The 26,752-nt window shown below is 31.0% G+C and overlaps 1 protein-coding gene across 15 annotated transcripts in view; it reads left to right on the top strand.

Moving 5' to 3' along the window:
• LOC129799384 (protein lap4-like) overlaps positions 1-26,752 on the top strand; it is a 148,185-nt gene that overhangs the window by 6,237 nt on the left and 115,196 nt on the right. For all 15 annotated transcript variants that reach the window (XM_055843220.1, XM_055843219.1, XM_055843217.1 and 12 more), the window contains exon 2: positions 7,198-7,315. In XM_055843220.1, coding sequence (XP_055699195.1) covers positions 7,198-7,315 — 118 coding nt within the window. The remainder of the gene's footprint in view (positions 1-7,197; positions 7,316-26,752) is intronic.

The following is a 26,752-nucleotide window of genomic DNA, read 5'->3' as shown; positions in this document are numbered from 1 at the left end:
ATATTCTTTGGCAAGGGGGAATTTACGAAGTTATGAATCATTTTAACTGAGATTCTTTACAATCTCAGTTTCTACGATCCGAGGTGTAATGCGACTTCTTCAGATCCAAAAACTGATTTTCGTGACCGTCCGGCCTATTCTACGTAATACAAACATTTATTGTGAGAGAACGGAAAGAGATATCGACAAACGGTTTTCAGCAAAGGTTAAATATAGGGAAGACGACTTCAGATGGTGATATTAAATCCATCCCCCAGCCCCCTACCGCCATTTTGGAATACCATCAAATTTTGTTTTCTTAATAACTCAGCCCCTATGGCATGGATCGGCCTCAAATTTTAATGGGCCTAAAAGCTTTCGTTTAAAAAGAACTTAAACCCCACTGACAAACCCCCTGCCCCAATCTAGAAGGGGTCAAACATTGAATTTTAAAATGGCTATATCTTTGGTTTTAGTTGTCAGAATTTGACAAAATTGATGTTTTTGGAAAGCTTTCTCCATTTTATAAAATTGGAAAACTGTCATTAAAATGCTACAACTTTTTAAACACCCCATTTTCATTTGATTTAATAGAAGGTCCGATTAATCAAAAATCGATTTTCGAAAATTCAATGTCGGATATCTGGGAACTTCCATTTTCAATTTTTAATAAATTCAAGTTTTACTTACAAAGAATATAATTATACTAATAAATTGACCATAGTTATACTTCTCAATTTGTCTCAACACTGGTCAACACAACATGATATATGTATTAAGTCTTTGAAATCTTACGAATTGCATTGCATGATCTCTATCTCGTGTTTGCGACAATCTCTTGGCTACTGTACATTTTTATATGTTATGAGTAGGTACATAAACACAATACAGTTTAGAAACGATTATAACGTTGGCGAAGACCGTGAAAGAATCATGTGAAAAGATGTGTATATAATGCTTAAAGACATACAGGAAATCAACAAAATATATTTATATTATATAGAAAGTTGGCTATATATCATATAAATTCTCGAGAGGGAGAAATCCGAGAAATGCCGAAAGGTTGATGGAATGTTTATCAATCACTCAGGGTGGATTTTTTAAGTGGGAATAAACTGTTCTTTAATACATAATTTATTGAATTGAATTAAGGATGTTGTTTTGTGTAAAAAGATTTTCTGTGTGGTTTTTTACAATGTTTTTTTTTTACTTAATTAGTGATGGTGTAATAGATAAACGTCAAGTCAGTGAAAATTACAAAGCAAATAGAATTAGGGAGAGGTGGGGCTACTTTCATCCGTTTGGCTAGATTGTTATACGAATTTTTCGCCTAATTCTAAATGAAGCTGGTCCTTTCAATTATTTATTTTATTTAGATCCACAATTATTTTGTCTATCCAAATTACATTATATTAAAACCCACTTTCCATTAGAAATATGCGAAAAATCGTTTAACAATGCAGCCCCACAGCTCAAAGTAGCCCCACCTCCCCCTATTTTGCAATTTTTACAAACACAACCTTTTTTGAAAAAAGTGGTTGTCTTGAATTTAACAATTTTATAATCACAGAATATGGAAAAGTTTTGTAAAATCAGCAACTAACTAGATCTTGTTAAAAGTTTGTCAAAAGAATATTTCTCTACATAAAATGTGAGAAATAGTTTTGTCAAATTGTATATATGACAACTTTTTGACAAAATTTGAACAAGATCCATTTATCCTTTTAACAAGCCTTTTTCAGAGTTGCATTGTCATACAATTTATTTATCATATTTAATGAAATTTTTAATTATAAGTATTTCACTTACCAATCATATGTTTGACTGAAAAAAAAATAAAATTTTTGTTTTGGAAAGAAGGAAAAAAGTGAAATACTCAAAGACGCATTCAAAGGCAGACCTTTCCCCTAATATGAAATCTTTTTAGTGCTGCATGAATTATTGTTCTGAATTTTGCTCTTTTAATTTTCTAAATTGTTAAAAAAAGTGTCGCGTATTAAATAATAAAATAAATTTGTGACATTTGAATGAATATCATTTACAATGCTTTTTGGGTGATTTAAATTTCAATCCTAATAGAGAGAACATTATTGTGTTCTATTCTCTAGTTCCTTTTTTCCATTATATAAAATGTACCCAAAACTTTATTTCTGTTGAGTTTGCTTTTTAAAATAATAAACTTATGTTGTAATTTGCTGAATTTTTTAGTATGTTGCATTGTGGTGAAAATTCCGTATTTTTTGTGCTTTGTGGTTCCGGATAAAATGACTTTTGCTGTAATTCTTAATTGTGCTCTTCTCGTGAAGTTGAAAATTAAAGTTGCTCAGAATATTTTGTGTGTGGATTTCTAGATTAAATTTCTTAGTATTATATTGGCAATAAAAGTGCAATATGCAATGCTTGGGAGGAAAAATTCAAATGAAAATTAGTTATAATGAGCGTTACTTTGATAATTTCCTTTCTCACATTTGATATTTAACAGTGATTTCCATGAAAAGGAATTCAAAAGAAATTTATTATATTATTTAAATTCACATACTGTATTAACCTAAAAAAGGTGAGAAACAGAAGAAGTAACATGAACCGTCTGCCAAATTTTCTATTGCTTTATATTATTTGCAAAATTGCGTTAATTTTTTTTTGGGTTTGTTTGAACAACTTTTACGTCACTGAAGTCCAGGAAGATATCGTTTATAAATGTTTTTTTCTATCAGAAAAGGTTTTACAAAAGAACCGTGAATCCCCATAGGCCTTAGTTGGAAAGACAAAATGGCAAACTACTGCCCCTTTTACTAATTGAAAAAAATCGCGGATGAAACGATGGAAATAAATTAAAATGGGGAAACTTCACGGTTACTTTGACCATCGCGTAATTCTCTTCTGCAACGTAGGTCAGTCTCTTCTACCGCATGGTACTTGTGCCTCATATAAATTCAACTAACAACTTGACAGACACATTTGACCACATATCGAGGGGAAATGTGGTACAATGGGTCTTGGATAGAAGTACACAACTCGTAACAAAATACGAAGAGTCAATGAATGTTTTTTTTTTCTTCAGCAATTTTAAATTTATAATTCCAACATTCACGTGAATCTCACAGAGTTATTATGCTGGTGAATAAATTTTCAATGCATCACTAATGCTCTATTGTGATGTGCTCAATCATCATATAAATCCATTGACTTTCCTTTTGCTCAATTCGAGATACAAAATGGATGGGAGATGAGTGAGGGAGGGAGAGAGTACTGAGTTGTCAGAAATTAAGTTTATGAAGAATATACTTGTGAATTGTATTGTTAAAATTCTAGAAGAAATAATATACTGCTATACACTAGATCCCGGCATTATGCACATTTTCGGGACCGAAAAAAACGCGCGAAATGGCATTATGCATCGAGAAAATTTGCATACCTACAGGGGCTTTCTTTTGAATAAATTGACCGTTGAACGAATTTCGCGCAGAGTAAAAGTCGGTAAAAATAGTTCAAACAAAAATATTCAAATGTTTCAACTAATTCAACAATATAAATGCATTAACAAACAGTACATGGCCAGAGTTCTTCAATAAATGGTTAGAATAATAAAAAAAATACCTTAAAAAAAGAAATTAAAATTTAGTTCTGAAAAAGTAGCAAAATGTTTTCAAATTTCCCGCGTCGCAACATAGTATGCATTCAGGCGTATTTCAAAAATGATTTCATAAATTGACCCCCGATGGTAGGCAAATTTGCATAATTGTGTGTGCATAATTCCGTCAGGTGCATAATCCCGAAGGACTTAATGCCGGGACTGAGTGTATAATGAAAGACCCACGATCAAAATTAAACCATTAAACTTTAACCTTTAATGAATGAGCCACCTCTGTAAAAATTCCACCAGGGGTCACTGAATAAAGAAAAACGTTTGAAAGAAAATTTAGAAATAATTTTGTCGATGCTTTTATGGCTTTGTTAAAGCTGTATGTAAGAATGTGAGCAGCTGTAGGGTAAAGGCTCATAATTTTGGACAGACTGCTTATAAGCATCGATGCTTCAAGTTTGAAAGTGCGATATTTTCTATACTAATTGACTTTTCTGTTACTCTTTTTCAGATGGGTTGTTAGAAATTTGGCAAGCTATTTTTTATCGTCTTTGTTTTTACTAAAAATTAGTCTTAATACGTTTAAAATGAATTGATATGTCGAGGTAAATTTTACTCAAATTTTGAACACTTTGGCTGTATATTTGGACAGCTAATCCGCCTCAATAGATTGCCTGTTGTTCTCCATTTTAAGAACCAATCTTCCCAAGTCCTTTTCCTGTTTATGTAAGGGAAGCGTAGAATGTCACAAGAAGCCCGGAAACTTTCCATATCATTCCTTAAAGTGAGTTGACTTCGGTATTCCAAGTACTCGAGGATTCGCTCATTCCCTGGCCTTTCCGGGAGTCTTCAAAGGTTTTTCCCACTACATCTCTTTCGTAGAGATCATGCTCCTTTGTTTCTCCAGGCATTTATAGAACCTAGTCATGACAAAAGCTAAAACTTTACGAAATTTCGAGGAAACAACATCTGTCCAAAATAAGGATTATCACCTCACTGGTGAATCTCTTAGAAAATTTCCCATTTTTCACGTGAAAAATCTAATTCACAAGGCAAATCTCACTTCAGGTCAAATGTGCAAGTCACCATTAATGTGAATCAACACAATATTTAGTGAATATTTAATAATATCACTAAAAAGCAGCGAGGAAAAATTGTTAGTACTTCACCACAGCTAAATAAGACTGAAATAAACACGAACTTCTATCATATTTCTCATAAGCAATTGTTCACACTGAATTTTGAACAATGCAATTTCAACTAAAATCATATTCAAAATTTAACGTATTTAGTGTTAAAATCTTCCGAAAAGAACAAATATTTAGATAGAATTCATTATTCATCAAATATTGGAATAACAATCCATAATTTTAATCAATTTATTTTTAATGGCCAATTTTATCCTCATAGTGTCCAAATTTAGAAACTGTCCAAAATTATGAGCCTTTACCCTATAACCCAAAAAGCATTTACCTCTTCGTATTGTCTTATAATAATTACAGTACATGGAGTAGAAAATGCTTTTTGGGTAATTGTATTTTTGCAAATGATACAGAATTTTAGAGATCATTTGGGAAACGGACGGGAACGTTGTTGAGAATCTCACCTAATATCACATCGGTGCACTTCTGTTCTTCTGTTTCATCGTCCGTCTGTCATACAGAGCAAACGGTAAGAGATAGTTACTTCCGGTTCTCGGCGACATACGCTATAATTCTCAGTACCGTTTTGCCCGAATTTCTACATTTTCTTTTTTTTAATACTTTAAGATGAACTTTAATGATTTTTTTTTAAATTTTGGATTTGACGATATAACATGATTTTATATGCAATGCAAATTCTTCTAAAAAAAAAACGATGGGGGATATCAGCTTACAGCTTTGACCTATGTAAAAAATCAGGCAAAAGTTAAAAAATAGTGATTTCAAATTCTTAATATCATTATCCTTTTAAGATGAGTCAATCGCCGTATAACCTCAAAAAAATGCCTTTTGAGGTTATACTAAGGTGTCAAATCTGCACTGAGCCTCTAACAAAGTTTTACCTTTGTTTGTATACTTATACTTGATCAATTGCAAATATTATGCAATTTTAAAAATTTGCTAAAGAAATATTATGAGTGTTTATTACGCAACATTTCGAGTACACCAAAATTCCAAGTAACCTTAATATTTTTAGTTTTTTTTGTTTGTTTAATTTTGTATTTTTGATCGAAATTTTTCCTCTAACTAATTAAATTTGGCGTGCGTTTTACGAATAAGCTATGAAATTTTTGGTATAAAATAATGAAGATTTTGAAAAAAAAAAGATTAATTGATATTGTATCTTCATCTTTTTGTCAAAGGAGAAAACATATCAAATATAGTATATGTAGTCTTCATCGCCTATAAGATATTTATAAGTACTGTTTCTAATTAGGTCTGTACCACTGTATATTCCAGGTATAAAAGTCCAGCTCTTTTTCTAAAGTAGGAAATTTAAAAAAAATATAGCGAATTTCTCATATGTGTGGTAACTTATTACCCCATAATAATAATAATGCTAGCACAACATCCAATAGGGAAACTATGTCTTCCCAAACGGAATTTCTAAAAACTTACATTATTTTTTCTGGTACATGGATGGGGTTGTCGTTAGTCTCAAACCAAGTTCCATGAGATCAAGTCTAGTAAAGCACACTGAATGCGATTCGATCATCTTTCATGCCAGAAAAAGAATCTCAGCTGAAATCCCTGTATAAGGGGAATGCCCAATAATGCATAGATAGGGGAAACTGGGGCACCAACCAAACACGGGGTAGCACCAAACACTAGTTTTTATTTCTAAACAACTTGGACTATTCCTATCATTTCTTCAGTGAACAAGCATCCCTATGGCGTCTATAAATTTCTATAAGTCTTTTCCTCTGAAGTCGAATATTTGATTAAAAAATCTCAGTGTTTGGTGGTGCCCCAATTTCCTCTACCTCCCGCCGTTATATTATTTTGACATTTCGATGCAAAAATTTATGATTTTTGAATTATTGAATGGTAAATATGTCGTCGCTTAACGCAGTGTGAAAAAATAGAAATATTCAACTTAATTCTCAAAGGAATTTCCTCACTTTTTGGTAACGAACAATGTCTAATTCTAGCGGAGAATTGTATATTCTATTGTTCTTCAGAATTGAGAAATAAATCTAAGTTAAGAAGAGCATAATTGAGAAAATATCCCAAGTATTTTCTAAAGATATAGTTAATTCATGTTTTTTTCGCTGGAAATTTTTCTTTCAGTCACATAAAAATTTGTATAGACTATGTGGTGATATCGCGCAATTTACACCTTGCACGATATCAGCTATTTTTTTTGCTCTAAGAGAGTGTAAATAAATACGTGACGTCTCTCTTAGCCATCACAAGCACACTTATCAACGCTTCTAGGTGTATATGAACAGGGTGTCAAATTCTTTACCTGAACAAAATGAGGTGTGAATGAGGAATGAAAAAAAGGACAAGACTTGATAGATTAGATACTGGGCCACATAAGATATCACGGAAAATTATGCTCGATAAAAGTGTTTTTTTCCACTAATTCAATGATGATTTCATTTCTTTATGCTTTGTTGTAATAGACACTTGATTTCTATTTTATTTCAGAATTTCTTTCGACTGCATCGACTGCGAAAATTGGGCTTGAGTGATAATGAAATACATAAATTACCACCGGATATACAAAATTTTGAGAATTTAGTGGAATTAGATGTTTCCAGAAATGGTGAGTTTTACTAATTATTTCTGTAAAGTTTTCACTTTTACCAATTTTTTTTGCTATTTTGTGGGTGGGATTTTTGTTGTTGTTGCTTTGTGATAAAGCAAGGTATGGAGGCACACTGTTGGTTCTCTTTAAATAATACGGCAGAAAGATATTTTCACTATTGGTTTACACTGGATGTGATAAAAATAGAACATTTTGGTCTTCCTTTATCCAAATATATTATAAGTATCTTTTAGCACTTTCCTGAATAGTTTCATTTCAATATTTAGATTTTTGCCTGAGTGAATTAGGTGTGGAAAATTTTGAGGAATTTTTTCAGTATATCGAAATTTTTAATGATATCCCGTATTTGGAATATATTTTTGGGGTATTTTTTAATCCTTATACCATGTTTAAAATTTTGCAAAAAATCTTTTTGATATTATAAATTATTATAATATTTTTTATTTAGTACCCTATAAATATTTTATATTTTACAATACTCTTAAGAATCAAACGAGATAGTATATTAAAGACTGGTTAAAGAAATAAATCATCTATAGAATTATTTTTGTTTCACAAAAATACGTATCTGGCAATTCAAAGGAATTAGCATTACTTTAATTTTGATTGTGTCGTTCATCCAGACGCATTTTCTAAAGTGTGTGTACAAAACCAAAATAATTGTCCATTGTCAATTAGCTCCTCTATTTTGTGTTTCTTCTCTTGAATACGATACATGCTGTTCACTATTTTTCCTCTAAGAAAATCTTTCGATTACAAAAAAAAAAGTTTCCGTAATTTTCGAATTCCTATACAGTTAAGTAGTGATCTGTTTGTGAGATATACACACTTTTGTATATGTTTGATAAATCCAAACCCAAACAGAAGTAGCTAAAAGTTGAAAATCGTGTATACGTCTTCTCTCATAGAAAATATATACAATGGGTGAAAAGAGATACCAGACAGAATTGAATAGATATCGAGAATGGGGCAAAAAGAAACGAATCTTAATAGTTTTCCAAACATTTTCATAAAAATCTCAATGATGTTATGCAATCTTGTGAATTTTTGCACATGATATTTCTAAAAATATTCTTTGTCAGAAGACCTTTTTTTTAATGCTAAGATCCTCCACACTATTGGTTTATTAAAATTCTTTTGGTCTGGCATATTATTAGACAGTATCCACAGACTTTTTGTCTCTTCGCGCTTTGACATAATTTTCAATGACACATGACAAGAGCTTTTGGAGGGTAAACCTATCCGTGGGGGTGGCAGATAAAAAATGATTATCGCGGGAGTGATTAAGTAATGGGCCTTTTAGTTTGCGTGTGTTTAATATTAATCTGCAGTTGTTTTTTTTCACTGCTCCACATTTTCCGGATAATACAGTACTTATACGTACATTATATTGTACGTATACATTATAGGCGTGGAAATTTGTGCCGAAAATTAACAATCATTAATTTTGAGGGAGTACCAACCACAAAGTTTTCAGCTAAATGATTTTGTGGTGAAAAGTGATTATCAATTTTGGCACATTGAGAGTACATTTGACAAATTCGCCGCCCAAGTAGGAGGAAAAAGATGTGGATTAATATTAGAATTGACGTGTGAATATTGAAAGATATAATTTATGGTAATTAATTTGTTTATTTAGTGTGTTCATGAGTATGAAATAAGATGAAAGTTGCCACTGGTATAACGTGCTTAACAAGAAATTTTACTAAGGATGTTGGGGGTGGTTGAATTTTGCATGCACATTTCGAAGGAATTGCTAAAGTTAACATAAACTATAACAATAAAGGTAGAATAATGTTTATAACAAAAAATTAATAGTGTAGAAGAAATGCGATAGTTTAATGGTTTTGTTACAACTTCTCAAACCAGTACACAAACTTAGCGTAAAATGTGATTGATTGAAAATTTGAAAATTCTTTTTCCTTCCCAATTGAAAGAGAGTCACTCTTCCAATATGAGTCAAACTAATGGCCTCTCTACACACTAGAGAAATTTATGTCCATATTGAAGTCTTTATTGCCACGCTCCCTGATTTGCGGGAAATCTGCAGCTCATAATTCTTGTCTGAGAAAAAAATCATAATTATTTTCATTATTGTGTTTCATAGGTAAACTTAGAAAACCCCAAGAAAATCATGAAATCTGAACTATTTTCAAGATTTTTTTTATATGCAGTTTGGGACAAAATTTTGACTTTAACATGCTGTAAAAAAAAAGAAAAACAGATTTCCAACAATTCTTTTAGTTTAACTCGAAAAGGATTTAAGGCTGAAGACAATATAAGCCTTTATTCATTGCGATTGGCCTTTTTTATCTTTCCCGCATATTCGAAGAAATTGTAGAAATGAGAAGTGAAGAAAGCGTGCTTCAATGTTTGGAAGTTCGCCCGAACACTTGCATATCTGCTTTGCACGACGCTCCTTCGCTTTCGTCTCTGTATCGTAGAATTGGCTATTGACATTTAGTATATTCTTTGATAGTTGTTTTACTAGATTTCAACAATATAAAGAATATAGACTTCTTAATTGACACTCACATCCTTAAAGATTAACTAAAGTTTGAAGATTTATCCCATAATTAAATATCACAGGTTTAAATTAATTTGAACAAGATATTTAGTAATTAAAAAATGTTGTAAAATTTGTGCCATCATTATTTAAGATATTTACATTTTTTTTTCACATAGGGTCGAAGGAACACCTCTCCGACAATGAACCCCTATGGACACTTTTGTCAAAATGTTGAAATTTATTTAATCCATCCAATAAGATCTAAATAATATAACATTTTTTCATTAATCTGCGTTTTATGATAAGGATAAGTGTTCGAATTTCATATTCCAAATGATACAGAATAAGCTATCAATAAGTCCTGACACAAGTTCTTAAAGTGTCAATAGGTGTTCCTATAACCCTACTGGAATTGTAGTATATGTTGACCAAAAAAGTAATTTACACTAAAAAAAATATGAAAGTAGTGCCCCCCATCAGTAGGATCACTATTTTTTTTTAATTTAGGTTTTTGTTAAATAACTAAATACAGTCCTAATCTATGATCTAGGGGAAGGTTTTGCACCTTCGTAACGTCGCAGGTTCGTAAATGTTGATTTTTATCCAAGTTACTAAATGAATATCATCCATGGACATATATTCTAATAGCTAATCCCATATCTCACATTTCCCGACAAACTTGGGAGCCTAGGCCTTTTTTCATGAGTTCTAGAAGCAAAAATAAAAAATAGGCCTAAAATCGTAATTACGATGTGTATTATTTTATGCATTTTTTCACGCTTCAAGAGTGTTTTCGAAGAAAAACAACATTCCAAGTTATAGAAGGTTTATCAGGGTTAATATTTACCGTGAAAATCTTTCGTTAGAAGGGGGTGAAATTGTGGGCCGAGAACAGTTCACAAAGATTGCCTTCAGTTGCAGGTTTGTAAAAATGTCAGTCAGAATCATTGACTACCAACTCTGTGAATTCCAGACTGTTTTGGGACACACTGTGCACGACGCTCTGGATATTTTGACCCATCCAGAGATTCCACTGAACAAGTTGACAAGAAAATTGTGATATTACAACGATTACAACATTTTTCAAGCAAATCTCGAAGAAAAACACGCACTTCCACAGCAAAGTGAGACTTCATCAGATGTTTTTGTTTCGCTTCTGTCAAATCGAACATTAAGCCTAAATCTGCTTATGGTAGGTGTGATTCTTTCATTGTCCATACGGTACGTTTTAAGCATTTTTCATACAATTTGCTTTGTTTTCAAACAGAGTTTTCCTTATTTAACTTTAAATTAATCACTGGTAATTCTAAAAATCACTGATGTTCAAAAAATGCTCTGTAAGGCTGATTCGAAGTATTAGAGAAAATACGAGGATTACAATAGCTGTGATTGCTTCTTTCTTATTTGTGCAGTGGTGAAACTAGACTGTTTAAGGTAGATGTGATTCTTTTGTTGCCACTTCGATGTATTTCGAGTATTTTTCATAAAATTTTCCTAGTTTTAAAGTGAAACTTCCCACATTTCATTTTAAATTGGTGGCTCTTCATTTTTCAAATCAGTTATGTACGAAATATGTTCTGTAAGACTATTTGGAGGTGTCAGAGAAAATCCGAGGCTTACAATAGGTGTGATTATGAGAGAATCATACCAAACCGAGCTCTCAATTGACTGTCAGAATCCAGGAAAAAATGGTTTTTCGAGTGTTAAAAAACATGTGTTAGAAAAATAGCTTAAAATTAATCTTTTAATGCGTGATATCTCCTACAAACAGTGAAAAGAAGTAGATGAAAGTACCATCTAAGTAGTGATGCCCAAAGTTTTGTTTCCGGTGCAACGTTTCCGGGGAATATGAGGCCTACAGGGGTTGGAAGAAATGGTACGAAGCATTCCGGTACCGGATACATTCGTAAAAAATGCTACTACATTTTCATTTTCCTGTAGAGGAAAATCCAAGGACTTTCAGGAATTTTGTGAGGCAGAATTATGAACCCAATAAGTGAGAGATTTTTTTGACACAGTGATATAATTGATTCGGTTTGTGTGGCATTCAGTAAAAAATCTTAAATCTTGGATTCCTTTTTTAGTACGAAGGTTCAAAACCTTCCCCTACTCAGTCACACTTTATTATTGGATTTTAATTTAATCCCTTTAAATTTGGAATATAAATATTACAGAAAGGATGTGTATATAATTTTTAGTACATTAAGCAATTAGACCCCGCCCACTTGTAAAAGGGTTAATCTAAGTTGAATTTGAAAAACTAAGGTTATAATCTTAAAGCAATATTTAAAAATAGAATGAAATGTTTAGTTTTATGTATTTTTTATAATTATTTTCAGTATCTGTTATACCATCGGATGGTGTTAGTCAGGAATAGATCACAAAGCCTAAACTTTGATAAGGGGGTAAACAATTGGTTTTAATTAATTTTATTACAAATTTGTAAAAATTAACTTGAAGCTTCTATATGAACTTTGTGGTTTCAAATTGACATCCTACAGTTTTTCAAGAGTTACAACTTCGTATAGTGCAGCGTTAATGATTTTTTGGAGTTAGCCACTTGTTGTGCACTCAACCACACTTCCTTCAGAGTATCTCGCAGAAAAATATTTTATTCAACGTCAAACATTTTTGTTCTACTTCTTTTTTTCCTCAACTTTTCTTTGTGTGATTATGGAAAGCCAAATGTAAGATTCTCGTTAGCACAATTGTGTGATGTTTCGTGAGGGAGAAAATGCCCATAAAAATTCCGCATACACACTTTGAAGACCTTTGAGTGTCTCTCAAGTGTTTTAATAAACATTACAAATAGATGACAATATGTAAAGTTTTCTTTGATATTTCTACAGTTGTGAGAAATTGCTACCATAATTAAAATTTCTTTGACAATTTATTTGACACACACATATATATATTGTATATATATATATTTTTTTTAACATTCTTAGTTAATCTATTTGTGGAAATCATTGGAACAAAAAGTCTCAATCTATGTATACAATGTATATAGCTATTGTAGGCCTCTATTTTAGTTGATTGAAATCGATATTGGATGCATTGCAATGAGAAACACAGAAGTGGCTATCAATGTGATAAATAGCTTTCACCTAAGAGGAAAAAAAATCAGTGAGAAATAAATTACAGTCTGATGTTTTTTTCCTCGTGAAAAAGAAAAATTTTGTGGCTAAATATATGAGGCAGATGGAAGAGGAAATATTTTAATTTTCATATATTTATTCTTTTCACGTATTGAGTTGTGTGTTTTTGTGTTTGTATTTTGTGTGAATTTCTTGGAACGTCAGATAGAATATTATTTTAGCCCATTTGCATTCACATTGTGCGAAAATATCATAAGGAAATTCCAGTGAAAAATGATGGAAAAATCTGTCTGATAAAAAATAAAGGCGAAATGCCAAATCATTTCTTAATGATTTTCATTGCATTGTGCTTTTGTGAATAGAAGGGAAAATTCTTTTATACTAAATATTCATCGTGATGAGATTGTGATCGAAAATTGCTCGACTAATTTTTCTTTTTTCATTCATACAGCGATAAAATCTTTTGAATGAAAAACTGTTTGGTATATACCTATGTAAAATGCAATTATTATAAATAAAATGTGAAATAAAATCTATAAAGAGAGCTTAAAAGTTGAAAAAAAGAAAACAACAAATGCATTTTTTAATAAGATACTTCAACTTTCTAGTTTTTAGATTTTAGATCCCAGTTTTTTTCTAGTCATATTAGATTTTCTAAGTCCTTAAAGGGTTAACTATTTTCCATTATCCTGAAGGATTGTAGTTTATGTTGGTAAATGGAAATTGTTTGTTGATCGTTGTGAAATTAATATACAAGATATTTGTAACTCATACAAAGTGTTGAGGTCTATTTTTATTTAGCAAGATCATGATTGGTTATAGTTTTTTTTTAGAGAATACCCTGATGTTCAACATGGAAAATTCAGAAACCCTAATTTAATTTGAATGAAACTTCCGTCTGTCCAGGGCGTGATCTAAAATTACTTGCAGGAAGAGCTTATTCGGGGAGTAAAAACACTACTTAAATGACCATAATTTATTGTACGTTTTTCATATTTGGGAATTCTTTTCGATTTATTGTTATATAGACATACCACCATATTAATTATTTAATTATTCCGAATTCACATATGGTACAAATTTGTATATTAACATATTGAAATTTCCAGAGGTGGTACGAGAAAAATGACAATACATAATATTTAATAATTTTCCACGTGCGAAATTATTGTTTTGGTTAGGATATTTGGATTTTTGGTTAATCACTTGGTGATTGTTGTCAAATGTAGAATTCCATAGAATATTGGCATTCATGTTTTTAACTACTTTTCAAATATTATAATGCGTAACACGTCCCGTGGACAACAAAATTGAAATTATACCCTGTAATTGACATGGAAAATCAAATTCCATGTCATAAACTAATCGTGTATGTGTTATCAGAAATGTTTCATTGATTATTATAATAAGATTGACATATATACAGCTTTTCATATTGTCTTTCATATTACCAAATGTAATACATCTTTTATTTTTTCCCTGAAACATGCATTGCCAATACAACACGCTGTTATACCGAGATGTGGTTGGGAGTAACAAAATTTTCCCATTTAGTTTTCTGGACGTGAAACAATTTCCTAAAAAACTGTTCCCTACCATGTCTGTTTAACGATCTACTCTATAGGGGAAACTGGGGCACCACCAAACACGGGGTACCACCAAACACTGCGACTTTTTAATCAGATATTCCACTTCAGAGGACAAGACTTACAGAAATTTATAGGCATTATAGGGAGTCTTGTCCACTGAAGAAATGGTCGAGATAGTTCAAGTAGTTTAGAAATAAAAATTAGTGTTTGGTGCTGCCCCAGTTTTTCCTAAGCAGTTTTTGGTTACAAAAAGAGCTTTAAGCTTCACGGAATTTTTATAATAAAATTTTATTAACACAAAGAACTGAATTATTAAAAATTGGGACTGGTTTCTATTCACAATTCTTTAGTAATCATTAAATTTTGAAGGATTCGTGCCTAATTCTGAGATAAAGCGTTAAGGGTGATGTTTTTAAATTCAACTGATTCAATTCAATTATAAACTTAATCTTTGAACTTTCTATAGTCTTCCGTCATAACTGAGTTTGTGATGTTTGCATTAAGTTTTATAAATTTCTTTTTTTCTAAGTCAGTTTGTTTTTTCCTCTATTAATTCAAAAAACTCAAAGGTGCAATATAAAAAAAGAACATTCAATTGCTTTTATATTTAAATTGAGTTTTTCTTTTAACGAACTTTAACTTAGACTTATATGCGAACGAGTGAAGTAGTACGCTACACATTTTAGAAAGAAAAGGGATAGAAATTTTGATTTGATAGAAATTTCGATTTGATAGAAATTTTAATTTTATAGAATCTTTGTGTTGTAAACTACACAAAATATAAAGCAAAGGCTCTTGAAAATACACTATATATATTTTTCAAGTCTTTTTCACGTGTCTTTTTCATGCCACATAATCATCTGCAAGTCAATGAAATGTTGTGGGTATTGCTTTTGAAAATGAAAATATTGCGTGGTTATTGAAAATGAAAATGACCTAAAGAGAGGGCTTTCATTGAGAAGGATTGTGTGTGTGTTTGATGGTATAGAAAAAAATGAAGAGAAAATCACTCATATACTAAGAAATTTCAATTGCGTAATATTATTTTTTTTATTGTTTCACCTGTATGCAATAAAATTAAAATACTGTGTACTTGTGTACATATGTATATACTAAAGAAGAAAAATAACTTTTATTGTATAGAAGACTTTTATTGTTGTCTCATTAAATACCGCGCAATTTTATATATATTTTTGTTAACATTTATTGTAATGTATTTGTGTCACGATGTCGCACAAAATATAGGTGAAATAGATTGAGAGTGACACAAGATTATCATTTTAAAAAATATGTATTAGGCATACATATCTTGAATATATTAGCAATTTAATAATAATAATATTTCTTTTATAAGTAATGATATTCTTCAAAAGTTTTTCAATCAGCCAAATCCATCCTATTCACCAATACATTTTCATGTTGCATGATGACAGTCAATTGTGTAGAATATTAATTAACTTATTCAGTTTAATTAGTAAATTATAGCAAACGATTTTAATTTAATTGTGTATGGGCATGTAAAGTCATTCCAATGGAGTTTAACCAGAATGTTGTGCCTTTGAAAAGGCTCTTTGGAGGGAATATTTTACAAAGCGTCCAACCACATATTGCTCCATCACTTCTAACCACAATACTGAAGAATGTTGAATTTCATATTTAGTATCACGTTGTATGGCTTCTACAGTAGATATTTTGTGTGCAATTAACTATGTTGCATGTACTCATAGTGTGCAAATGCAAGTGATTCTTGTCACATAAATTCAGCATTGAAACAACCAAACCATCCAGATACCCACTTGACAATATATTCTTGCTAAAGTATGTTAATATATATATATATATATATATATATATATATATATATATATATATATATATATATATATATTCTTATGTATTGATTACTTTATATACAATCTTCTAAATGGAGGATATAATTAGATGGTAAACTCAAAATTTTAAGTTCCGGATTCCTCTATGTATGACGTGCCTGTAAAGTTATCTGGGAACAGATGGATGTTCTTTGGGGAATTTGAGATGATACTGAATAGGAGGTGAATTGCTTTAGATCTTCATGAGTAGCATTGAACATATGCTATATATGGCTTTATATCTTTCACATGTGCAATCCCTGAAAGGAAATATTATTATATATTATGTATAATATAATACTTTTGTTGTCATTTCTAATGTACTTTTATCAATATTAAACCGTCCTTTAGAGCCAAAGATATTTAGTCAGGAAAAAAGGGGTGGCAAAACGTCCCAGGCTTTGCGAAATGCAAATGGTGACTTTGATGGAATACCTCAAAAGTAATTCCGCAACGTTTAACGTGTTTGAAACCGATTTGTACCAATTCATAAATCGCTCAAAAGATCTACCTAAACAGCATAAGAGTCATAAACTGGTTTTGGGTCAAAATTATTTATCGGTTTATAACCGATTGGAACTGGTTTAGACTTTTCAGATATTCCAAGACCTTTCTAACGAGCCTAAACATGGTTTGAGAAGTATACGCTCTCCAAAGCCTTTTTCAACTTTGTTATTAAGAATGATTTAACGGTATTTTCATATTTGAAATATTTAACATATCGTCGGTTGCGTCTACCTTTGTCGTATCTGCATTTCTTTTGTATCAGCATTTGACGCAAGAGAGGACGTCCGCATTGTAGCTTGCACCAAATGCAGATACAAAACAAATGCAGCTACGACAGAGGTAGACGCAACCGACGATATTTAAAAATGAAAAAAATATAAATGAAGGGGAGTGGTGGAAGTTAGGAAATGAGTAGTATATTATCGTTCTTGGGTTCGACTGGAGGGTCTCCCGAATTCTGAGGTATCTATCCCTAAATTTTGATTTCTCGGCGTGGTAACGACCAGACGGATCGACGGACGGACTAGCAGCGGAAGGTAAAAAATTCAGGTTTTCAAAATCCTTTCAAAATATGACCCCTCAGGGAGTAAGGGACAAAGTGCATAACTCAAAATTGTAGGATTGTATAGGAATATATTGCTTATTCTGTAGAGTTCGAACAATAGAAAACCATTTTCATTAATGGCACAATTATTCTACTTCGGAAGTCGATTGAAATTGAATCTAAGATCAACAGGTTAGGTATTAGTCACATAATTATAAACTTCTTAAAATCAATTTTATAGTTTTTATCGATATTAATAATATTTTACGCTTGTTGTTTCGAAACCTAAGTTTATAAAGTTTTTGAAGCAAGATAGTGTCGATCCTAAATTCAAATCAATTTGCACAGGTAATGCTTTATGATACTTAAGAAATAACTTTTCAAAGTTTATTAATATAGTCCACGGAATTGCTTAGAATTCCAATAAATTTACCAACAAATTTGATCTTAGTCTTTGAGTAAAAATTTACATTGTCGTGAGAGATTTTACCATTACTATTTCTCAGAGAAATCTCAAAATTAAAGGAAGATAGGAAGTAATTCAATCCTTTTTGATATATTTGTTATGTGTAATAAAATCAATGTAGTTAATGATTTAGGTGTGTTATAGGAATATGTTGGAATGAAATTGTTTAATTGTGAAATTTTAGACACAATGTGAAAGTATGGATTATGTTTCAAAGTGGAATACTTAAACATGAACCATTTGACATTGCTCAAGGGGTGGATTTTATTAAATATATTGTTCTAGTAGGACGTCTTGTTGACATTTATCGTTTATGCCTGGATAGGTGTTCAAAAATAGGCGGGATTTTCGATGAATTTGTGTGTTTTCTCAAGTATAATTACTGAATAATTATTTGTTTATCAACTCAATTTCGACAAATAATTTGCCCTGAAATCGAATAAATGGAATGGCAACAAAAACAAACATTTTCTGGTATTTCCGTTTTCAAGTGTACATAGCTTAAAAATTTGCATATGCAGGAGGTTTTTCCAGTTGTTTTCTGTTTGTTCGATTCGAATATTTTTATCCATCCAATTATTTCTTTTGCTGTCTTCAGCCTAATTGAGTAATTTGGTTGTATTACTGTTTGTTTACCTTTTAATTGTTGATATGCCTGCATTTTTTATGACATTATGTGGAATTATCTTACAATCAAAGTGTTTAGATAATTCTTATGTCTCTTACAGAAGAATTGTTGTCTATATACAGTAGGTGTCATAAGTATGTTACGTCTTGTATGTTGAAGAAACTAGGTGGGAAAAAAGATAGAAAAAATTACTTTTTAAAAATTTTCTTTTTGCAAATTGGTTGCCTGTAATCTGTAGATCTTATTAATGTATTTTATAAATAATAATTAATCTTATTTCATATGAAAAATAATTGTTTGCCAAAAGTTGATTATTTTTAATTCGTCAAAAGTTTGTTACGTCAATTGAAAAAGTACCTCAAAAAGATGAAATAATTAACTAACTTCTTTTAATCCGGTTATATTTTGAAGTTATATCATTTAATAACCAAATAGTACATTTGCACATTTTTAAAAATTTCAATGGTCAATATATGCATATAAATAAAATGATAAATAAAAAGAAATAAAATGTTTTTTTGTTAATTTAAAATTTAGGCTAAAATGGCATGTTACAAGAAGTTAAAGGAAGAGATATTGTCCAGAAATACTGCCGCAATGAATCTGCGTCGTCTGCGTCAGAAATTTTCTGTATTGGTTGGAAAATCCCTACAGGATGTACATAAAATCGACAAAATTTATAGTGATTAAACATAAGTACATGTGGAAAACGCTACTGACCAGACCCAGGGTTTTGATTCTGAAGGTTGATAACTGCATTATAAGAATATATGATAGTGACCCCATGATATCTGTTCCAAAAATTCAAAGTTACTTGGTTACCGAAGGGATACAGGACACTTTTGTTACAAAAATTAAGCTGAAATTGAAAAAATGGCAAAAATGGTTGAGTGACTCCCGGGATTTCATGGGTAGGGTAGGGTACGCGTTAAAAAAGTTAATTTGCAACATTTTAACCAAATAATTATTTATACTTTCAATGTCTAATCAATCCTTTTCATGGTCAATGATAGTTTCTTTTTTTCGCCCCCCCCCCCCCCTTTATCGCCTTGTTCAGGTCTGAAGCCTTGGGCTTATTTTGATCGATATCCTGTTCAATAAAATACCTAAAAAGAATCAAGTTGTCAATAATTTATTAAAAAAATAAATAATCAATATGATAGTTTCTTATGATACGTTTTTTACCAAATTATAATGAAGAATACTAAGACCAATATTATTGAAGACTTTTTTTTTATTTTGGCAAAAATGTATTGTATAGCATAAGTATATAGTAGTGAGACTTTTTCATTGTATAGTAATAATCTGTGGCTAAAATCACTCCAACAGATAAACTGTATTAAGTTCTTTATGACGTCTGTGACCCTTTTCTCTTCTTCTCTAAGTTTAATATTCATCAATAAACTGAATACTGAAGGGTATGAATATCTTTAATGTCACATAAAAGTTTGTCTCGAAGGTGGAGAAATTGTGCAGATGATTGCATTTCACTTGCTTCTGAGACATTTTTACTACTATCCGTCAGATCAGAGACGATTGATGCCATAGAAACCGTAGGAACAATAACAGAGATTGATCGTTATGAATATTGTGACAAGAGTGATTTCAGTTTTACTCTCTATAATTTAAATACATCATTCTTTTTCTTTAGTGTTATACAAGAAAATGCAATAAACATGCTAAATAAATTAACTTACGGTTTGTAGGTTTTGCAAATAACTTTTTAACATTGCAGAATTAAATATGGATGAGTTTTGATTTACTTTGACTCACTTGTTTTTTCTACTCTAACTCATAATATGTAAAATGACTGGAAATATTGTGGAGTTCAGAAAAATTGTTGTATATTCAACCACAGAGTGGAATAATCTAAAGACCTAGACAATAAATAACATTTTTCGCGTCATTCATTTGTCAAACTTTTTGTTCACAATATATTTTAGTCTAATTCTACCTTCTTTGGGTATAAATAGCCATTGAACTACTCTTTAAATTTTATAATATTTTTATGCATAATACATTATATAAAGGAATATTAATGTATATTTTGGTGAAACTTAGGAATTCTCAAATTGAACTAATAAATTATATACTTATTATACAGATTAAAAATATAAAGAGATCTGGAAGTGATTTCCTTGATATAATAATATTTAAAGTAGTACGGGATAGTGTGGTAGCTCCACGCGTGCATTATTTTCGAATATCAAGATTTTAAGGACAAAAAGAAATATTTAGAGGAATTAACCTGCATAATTTCAAATAGTCAATGCTGAATAAAAGTTCAGCTGCGTGAAACTTCTCCATCCCCCCCTACTATTTTAGACGATGTTCCTTATTTTTATTTTAAGAACAATCTTTGGGAAAATATTTTCTCACATACAATTTCCTGATGAAACATTTTATCCTAAGTTGTTCATCGAGAAAACATAAAAGTTTTGCTAATTACGGTAGAATATGTGAAGTTAGAATAAAAGAAAGCCAAAGAAAAGCATCTTCTGAAACAAAGTACGTATCGCTATTTTATCCGAAAAATAAAGAAAAGTGATGTGAAGATCATAAAATGAAATTTGATTATGGTGTATATAAAATGGGAGAATTCTCAAGCAAAAGAGAAAAATAATCATTTCATTTCCATATAATTTCATACCAAAATTGTACTTTGCCGCCCTTTTAGCATATTTAGGAAACTAAATCGATAAGCGAGTGCGTGTAAATTACTTAAATAGGTTGAGGATGAACATTGAGTGACGATTAATTTTTCGCCTTCCATTTACCATTTTCTATTAATAAATCGACCATGAATATAAAAAGATTATTTTCAGCAAAAAGCGATAATATTTCAATTATATGATAATGAGCTTCAATAAAAAGAAATGAGAGAATGATGCTGATTTCTTAAGCAGACCTGAGAGATACTAAATTTTGTTATACGAAATTTTTGATATAAATTTTCAAATAGTTTTATATTTCATATTTTTCGTTTATGTGTTTAGGTCTTAAATTTAGAAATATGTAGAATAAAATGTCGTTAATTTTTCCTGTCACATTCACAAGTGTCTTCCCTGGAACGTGCATATTTTTGTTTTATTGAGCCATGAGGAGAAATGCACGAAATATAATAACAGGGTGTGAATAACAATTAGAAAGAATTATGTTAAAAATTTCATCATGTGGATTAGTCAAAACGAGCAAAAAAAAAAACAGAAAAAGTAGAATGTGTCATCGTCATTTTCATTGGGTCAGTGACCTATGTTTAATAGCAGTTGATGATGATGCCTGGTTGACTTCATATAAAACTGGGAATGTGAGGCGTTTCATTCGTATAGAAATGGTGTTTTACTCTATAACCAGCTTCATCTCTATTCACCATCAACATATAAATGCCTCTGGAACACCAGAGAGTGCAATTGAATGAAAATCCAGTTGCGTCGTCATCCGCAACATATATAACCCTCATCATCGTACAAAACCTAAAAGCTTGCCTGTCCTCATGGCGATATTTGAATAAGAAGAGCTATTTTAGCTGCACAGCAATTCTCTATGTATACATGACACTATTATTTCTTCATGTATACATAAATTGATGAAATGAGAAAAATGTCACGAGATGGAACATGATTCTAGATGATTTTTTAATAACTTCAATCCATGTTGGATGACTATCGTATGACCATTTATTTCTGCAGTGTGCTTTTAGTGGGATGGTATGATTTTTTTTTAGTAGAACTATGATTTAATAGCTCCAACATTCTTTGCAACATTTTTCGTAACTTGGTGGAATGTTCGAAGGGCATTTTCCAGAATGATAAAAAAACAAAGGGGCGATGAAGAGAAAAAGACTTGGGGGAATGCTCGAGAACACGTACAACACTAAAGGAAAAGTTTAAAAAATTCAAACCAATTTTCTATAAATACACATAGGAAGGAAGACTAGGTATATTTCACTTCATTAGGTCGACTTCTTAGTATACTTATCCTTCGAGGACCATAAGTAGCTATTTTTCACCGTTTGACCCTTAGGGCAAAACAGACAAACACTGGAACTTAATTCTGCTTGAAGGTGGACAATACAATGTTAAAATAATAATAATAATAATGTTAAAATACAATAGGGTTCTGAATAGTAGAGCTCTCGTCCTATAAAATCGAGTGTCTATTTCGAATCCTCTTCTGGTCACCAAAAAGTATTTTGGATTGGCATTGTATAAATGAGCTGTAGCAAAAAAATTTGAAACAGTGATATTATCGTTCAAATTTTGGAAAAGGGAAAATAAAGGGCTTTTCATTCCATCTGCAACAATGTTAAATGTTAAATACATAAATTAGACCCATTTTTGTAAAGATTTTAATTTTTACCGACCAAAATTAGATATTTTACACTGCTCATTTTTAATTTTTTACTGCCCATTTTGAATTTTTTACTGCTCGTATTTTTTTTACCCTTTCCTTTGACCTTAGGGGTGTTCGACATGCCTCCATTGTACTCTCATTCAATGAGAGGCCGAGTTACTACGGGATATTCTGCCAGCAATCTTGTTTAATTACTTTATTATTACAAAAATATGATGCCGTGTGCAGTTGTTATACGAATAACTCAAAATCGATAAATTGTATATAATGTATTGCTCTTTTTCTTGATTTCGAGCAAAAAAAATAATTGCATAAGAAATACGAAGAAGAAGATAATTGAAAAGATTGACTGTAAATGGATGTTTAGAGAATATTTTCCACCGCTTGAGTCACAGGCGAGTTTAGGGATTATTAAGGTTTAATAAGAAGATCTTATTCTGCATTGTAATTTACGTGTAATGAGCTTATTTTAAAACTGTCTCTGAAGAATGGAGACTTTTGTGCTTTAGTTGGTGATTACAGATTGCAGCTTTATGCATTGAACCATTTTATGAAGAATAAAAATATATTATCGAGATTTTTTGAAATCGAAACATATGAACAATATTCACATGCGTAAGAAAATTTAAATAATACCAAACTCATAGAACCATAACCGTATTTCTAGTTTTTACTTTCATGAAAGTAAAGAGAACTGGATTGTGTGCTCATTTATCTCAAACATAAAAACTATCAATAAAACTACTTGTTGGATCGCAGAGAGTTATTTGCACATGAGCAATTTCACTGAAACGAGATGGAGTTGTAATGTGTAAAAATCACCGATGGCGATAGGATTTTGAAATAAAATGAAATTACAAGAGTAGCAAGAAATGGAATTGACAGCAGTATCAATCATGTAACTTTAAAAATTGCTATTAACTGTTTATTGTATAAATTAATTGTATGTTTGATTGTACATATTTCCGATGTGAAGACGTTCCTTTCAGATGGTTTTATTCTAGTCTTACATCTCTAGTTGATTAAGTGGTTCAAGGTCTTTTTTGGGGGATATATTTTTGGCATTAAGCTCCCTCTGGAAAAAGAATCCCCAAGAGAGCTTTCAATTGATTTTTCCTTTCACGTAAAGATTGTGTTTGCGAAAAAGGTCTTACTCTTTGTAGCGATAAATTTGATTATTCCTATAATCAAATTGATGATGATGGTGGTTTAGCATGAGTTTTTTTTTAAGATTAATTTTGCGACTTTCTTCGTGGAATTTTGCGTCGTCTCTTTTTATCCTAACTTTTTGGGGATAGCAAATCCAAACGTTTTAAATGGATTTTTTTTCACCAAAAAAATTTAAATTACAGCGATTTGTGTTGTTCTTTTCACTGGATAGCGTTCATTGTACTCTAGAATGTCATCATCATAATCTGCTTGCCACAAGTCCAGGTGAATTCCTCCATAGTGCTAAAAGAACATGTTGAAAGTTTTGTGTGTAATATTCAAGGTGAGATTGCGAGACTGTGTGAGAAATGATATTCTTATATTTTTCTCACATCTCCATTTTCTTTTACTATATAACAAGCACTTGGGTGACTCTGTGCATAAATAAGCCGGATAGCAATTTATTCACTCCAATAACGATATAATCCAACCTACGTTTTCATATTAAGATTTACTCTCTCTCTGAGAATATCAATAGATCATCAAAATAATTGTTCATACTATGTTGACGGTTTTGATTTTTTTTGATGACACGACATTCTCTTAATACATTGATCTCAATTAACATGAAAATCCCATGATGTTTTTTTTTTTAAGAAATTAGAGTATTTGCACATTACTGATTCATATCTGATTTTAAAAAATATTTCAAAACGTAACATAAAAGAAAAAACGTTTCATATGCGAAGAGTGAGAGTAAACATTTAAAAATTTACATTGTAAAAATAAATTTTAAAAAATTAGCCTTTTTAAATTTATAATGTTGAATTTACAAAATAAGGCCAGTTAGCGATATTTTACAGGCTTTACAGGCCACGTTTAACTTGTAGGGGAATGTTGGCATGGTTCGCACAGAGTGAACCTTCGAACAACGCAAATTTTCTCTTTGTTTGCAAAGAGCTAGTTCATCGTTTCTTAGCCATAAGATAGATCATTATTAAGCTCATGAAACGGGATGAGAAATGGTAAGTCAGCTCCTTGCAAACAAAGAGAAAATTCGCATTGTTTGAAGGTTCACTCTGTGCGAACCATGCCTACATTCCCCTACGTAAAGGTGGTCTTGTCTAAATTTAATGAAAAGATTAACTTAGGGTGGCTAATTTTAACACTAAACCTACCGACCATTTTTGGTTGTTTTTCGGTCAAATGACAAACCGCAGTAGGGTAGGATACTTAACAAATTTGTCTTAGAAAAGAATAATTATATACTGAAAAATATATTACTATTAACATGCATATTTTAAGAAATTAATAAAATTTGATAGTGACATTGTACCGTTTAAATATGTGTTAATTTTAAACCGGTCAATTTGACCGGGTCTTGGTAGGTTTAGTGTTAAAATCGTTAAAATTAAGAAATCCAACGGAATTTATTTTGGATATTGAAATTGTTTGTTTACTGACAAAAGATTTTTATTTTATATTATGATGATTATATAGAAATTACTGTACCTTTTATGTAATACACTATAAAAATCAAATGTTATACAAATTTTTCATTTTATTTAAATGTCACAATTGGATATCTTTTTTTTAATAAAATCTTTCTACAAAATTAGAAAAGAAAAATTAATTTATGGATCATTTAGCAGAGATGTCATTTGATGACGACTTTTCTTTCTTATAAATGTAGCTAAAAGTTTCTGATCTATCTTTGTATTACCTCCTGTTAAAGTACTTGCAATATACGAAACAGTAATATTTATAACGAGTCCAATAATAGAGAAATATTGGAAGTTTATTCGAAAAATCCATGAAATTGGTTCATTGGCATGAACTTGTTCAATTGATTTAAGGAATGAAACAGAAGGTATGGATGATGTGTTGTTTATGAAATCACATCCATCGATCCTGAGTGGAAGATAAGGATCTTGTTCTTTATTGAATCCACTAATAATCAGGAATCCTACAGATAGCATTGACAAGACCACACCACATTTAGCACCCTGAAAGAAAAAAAATTATAGCATTCTTAAATCATATTTAACGATCTAATCTTACTGACCGTGCTGTTAATTTTAGGTATGAGCATTCCATTAACAAATAGTCCAAATACTCCAACAGTCGATAGAGCAAAGCATTGATTTGTAATTGCAAAAATTGTTCCCAAACGCTCTATTAGGAATACCATAATAATCCCAATAATACCAATAATCACCACAATCATCTTCATAATCCGACCAACATTTTTCTCAGAAAAATGTTTGAGTCGTTCATTGAGGAAATCATTGTAAATTGTTCCACTCATAGTGTTCAGAAGAGTAGATGCTGTTGACATACCAGCTGCACAGATTCCCGCAATAAAGATCCCATTGAATCCGGAAAAGAGTGATGCTTTTTCTTGAACAAAATATGGAAATATTTGATCAATTTTCTTAACAATTCCAGCTGTTAAAGGATCACAAGTTTCGTAGGTTGCATAGATAACACCACCAATGATGAATTGTATATAAAGTATTATATCACAAAGGAAGGAATGTGTCCATAGAGCTATTTTCGCCTTCCGTAAACTCGATAGGGATAAGAAACGCTGAATACTACTTTGACTCATGCCAAATTGGTAGAGATATATGAAGACAACACTCGTGACGTACGCCCAAATCGTGCCTCTTGTTTCCAAATCAAAATCAGTTCTGCAATATGTTTAAGAAATAGATCAG

Source organism: Phlebotomus papatasi, chromosome 1 (assembly GCF_024763615.1).
Source record: "Phlebotomus papatasi isolate M1 chromosome 1, Ppap_2.1, whole genome shotgun sequence".
Lineage (NCBI taxonomy): Eukaryota > Metazoa > Arthropoda > Insecta > Diptera > Psychodidae > Phlebotomus > Phlebotomus papatasi.
This window is presented reverse-complemented; position numbering and strand designations above follow the sequence as displayed.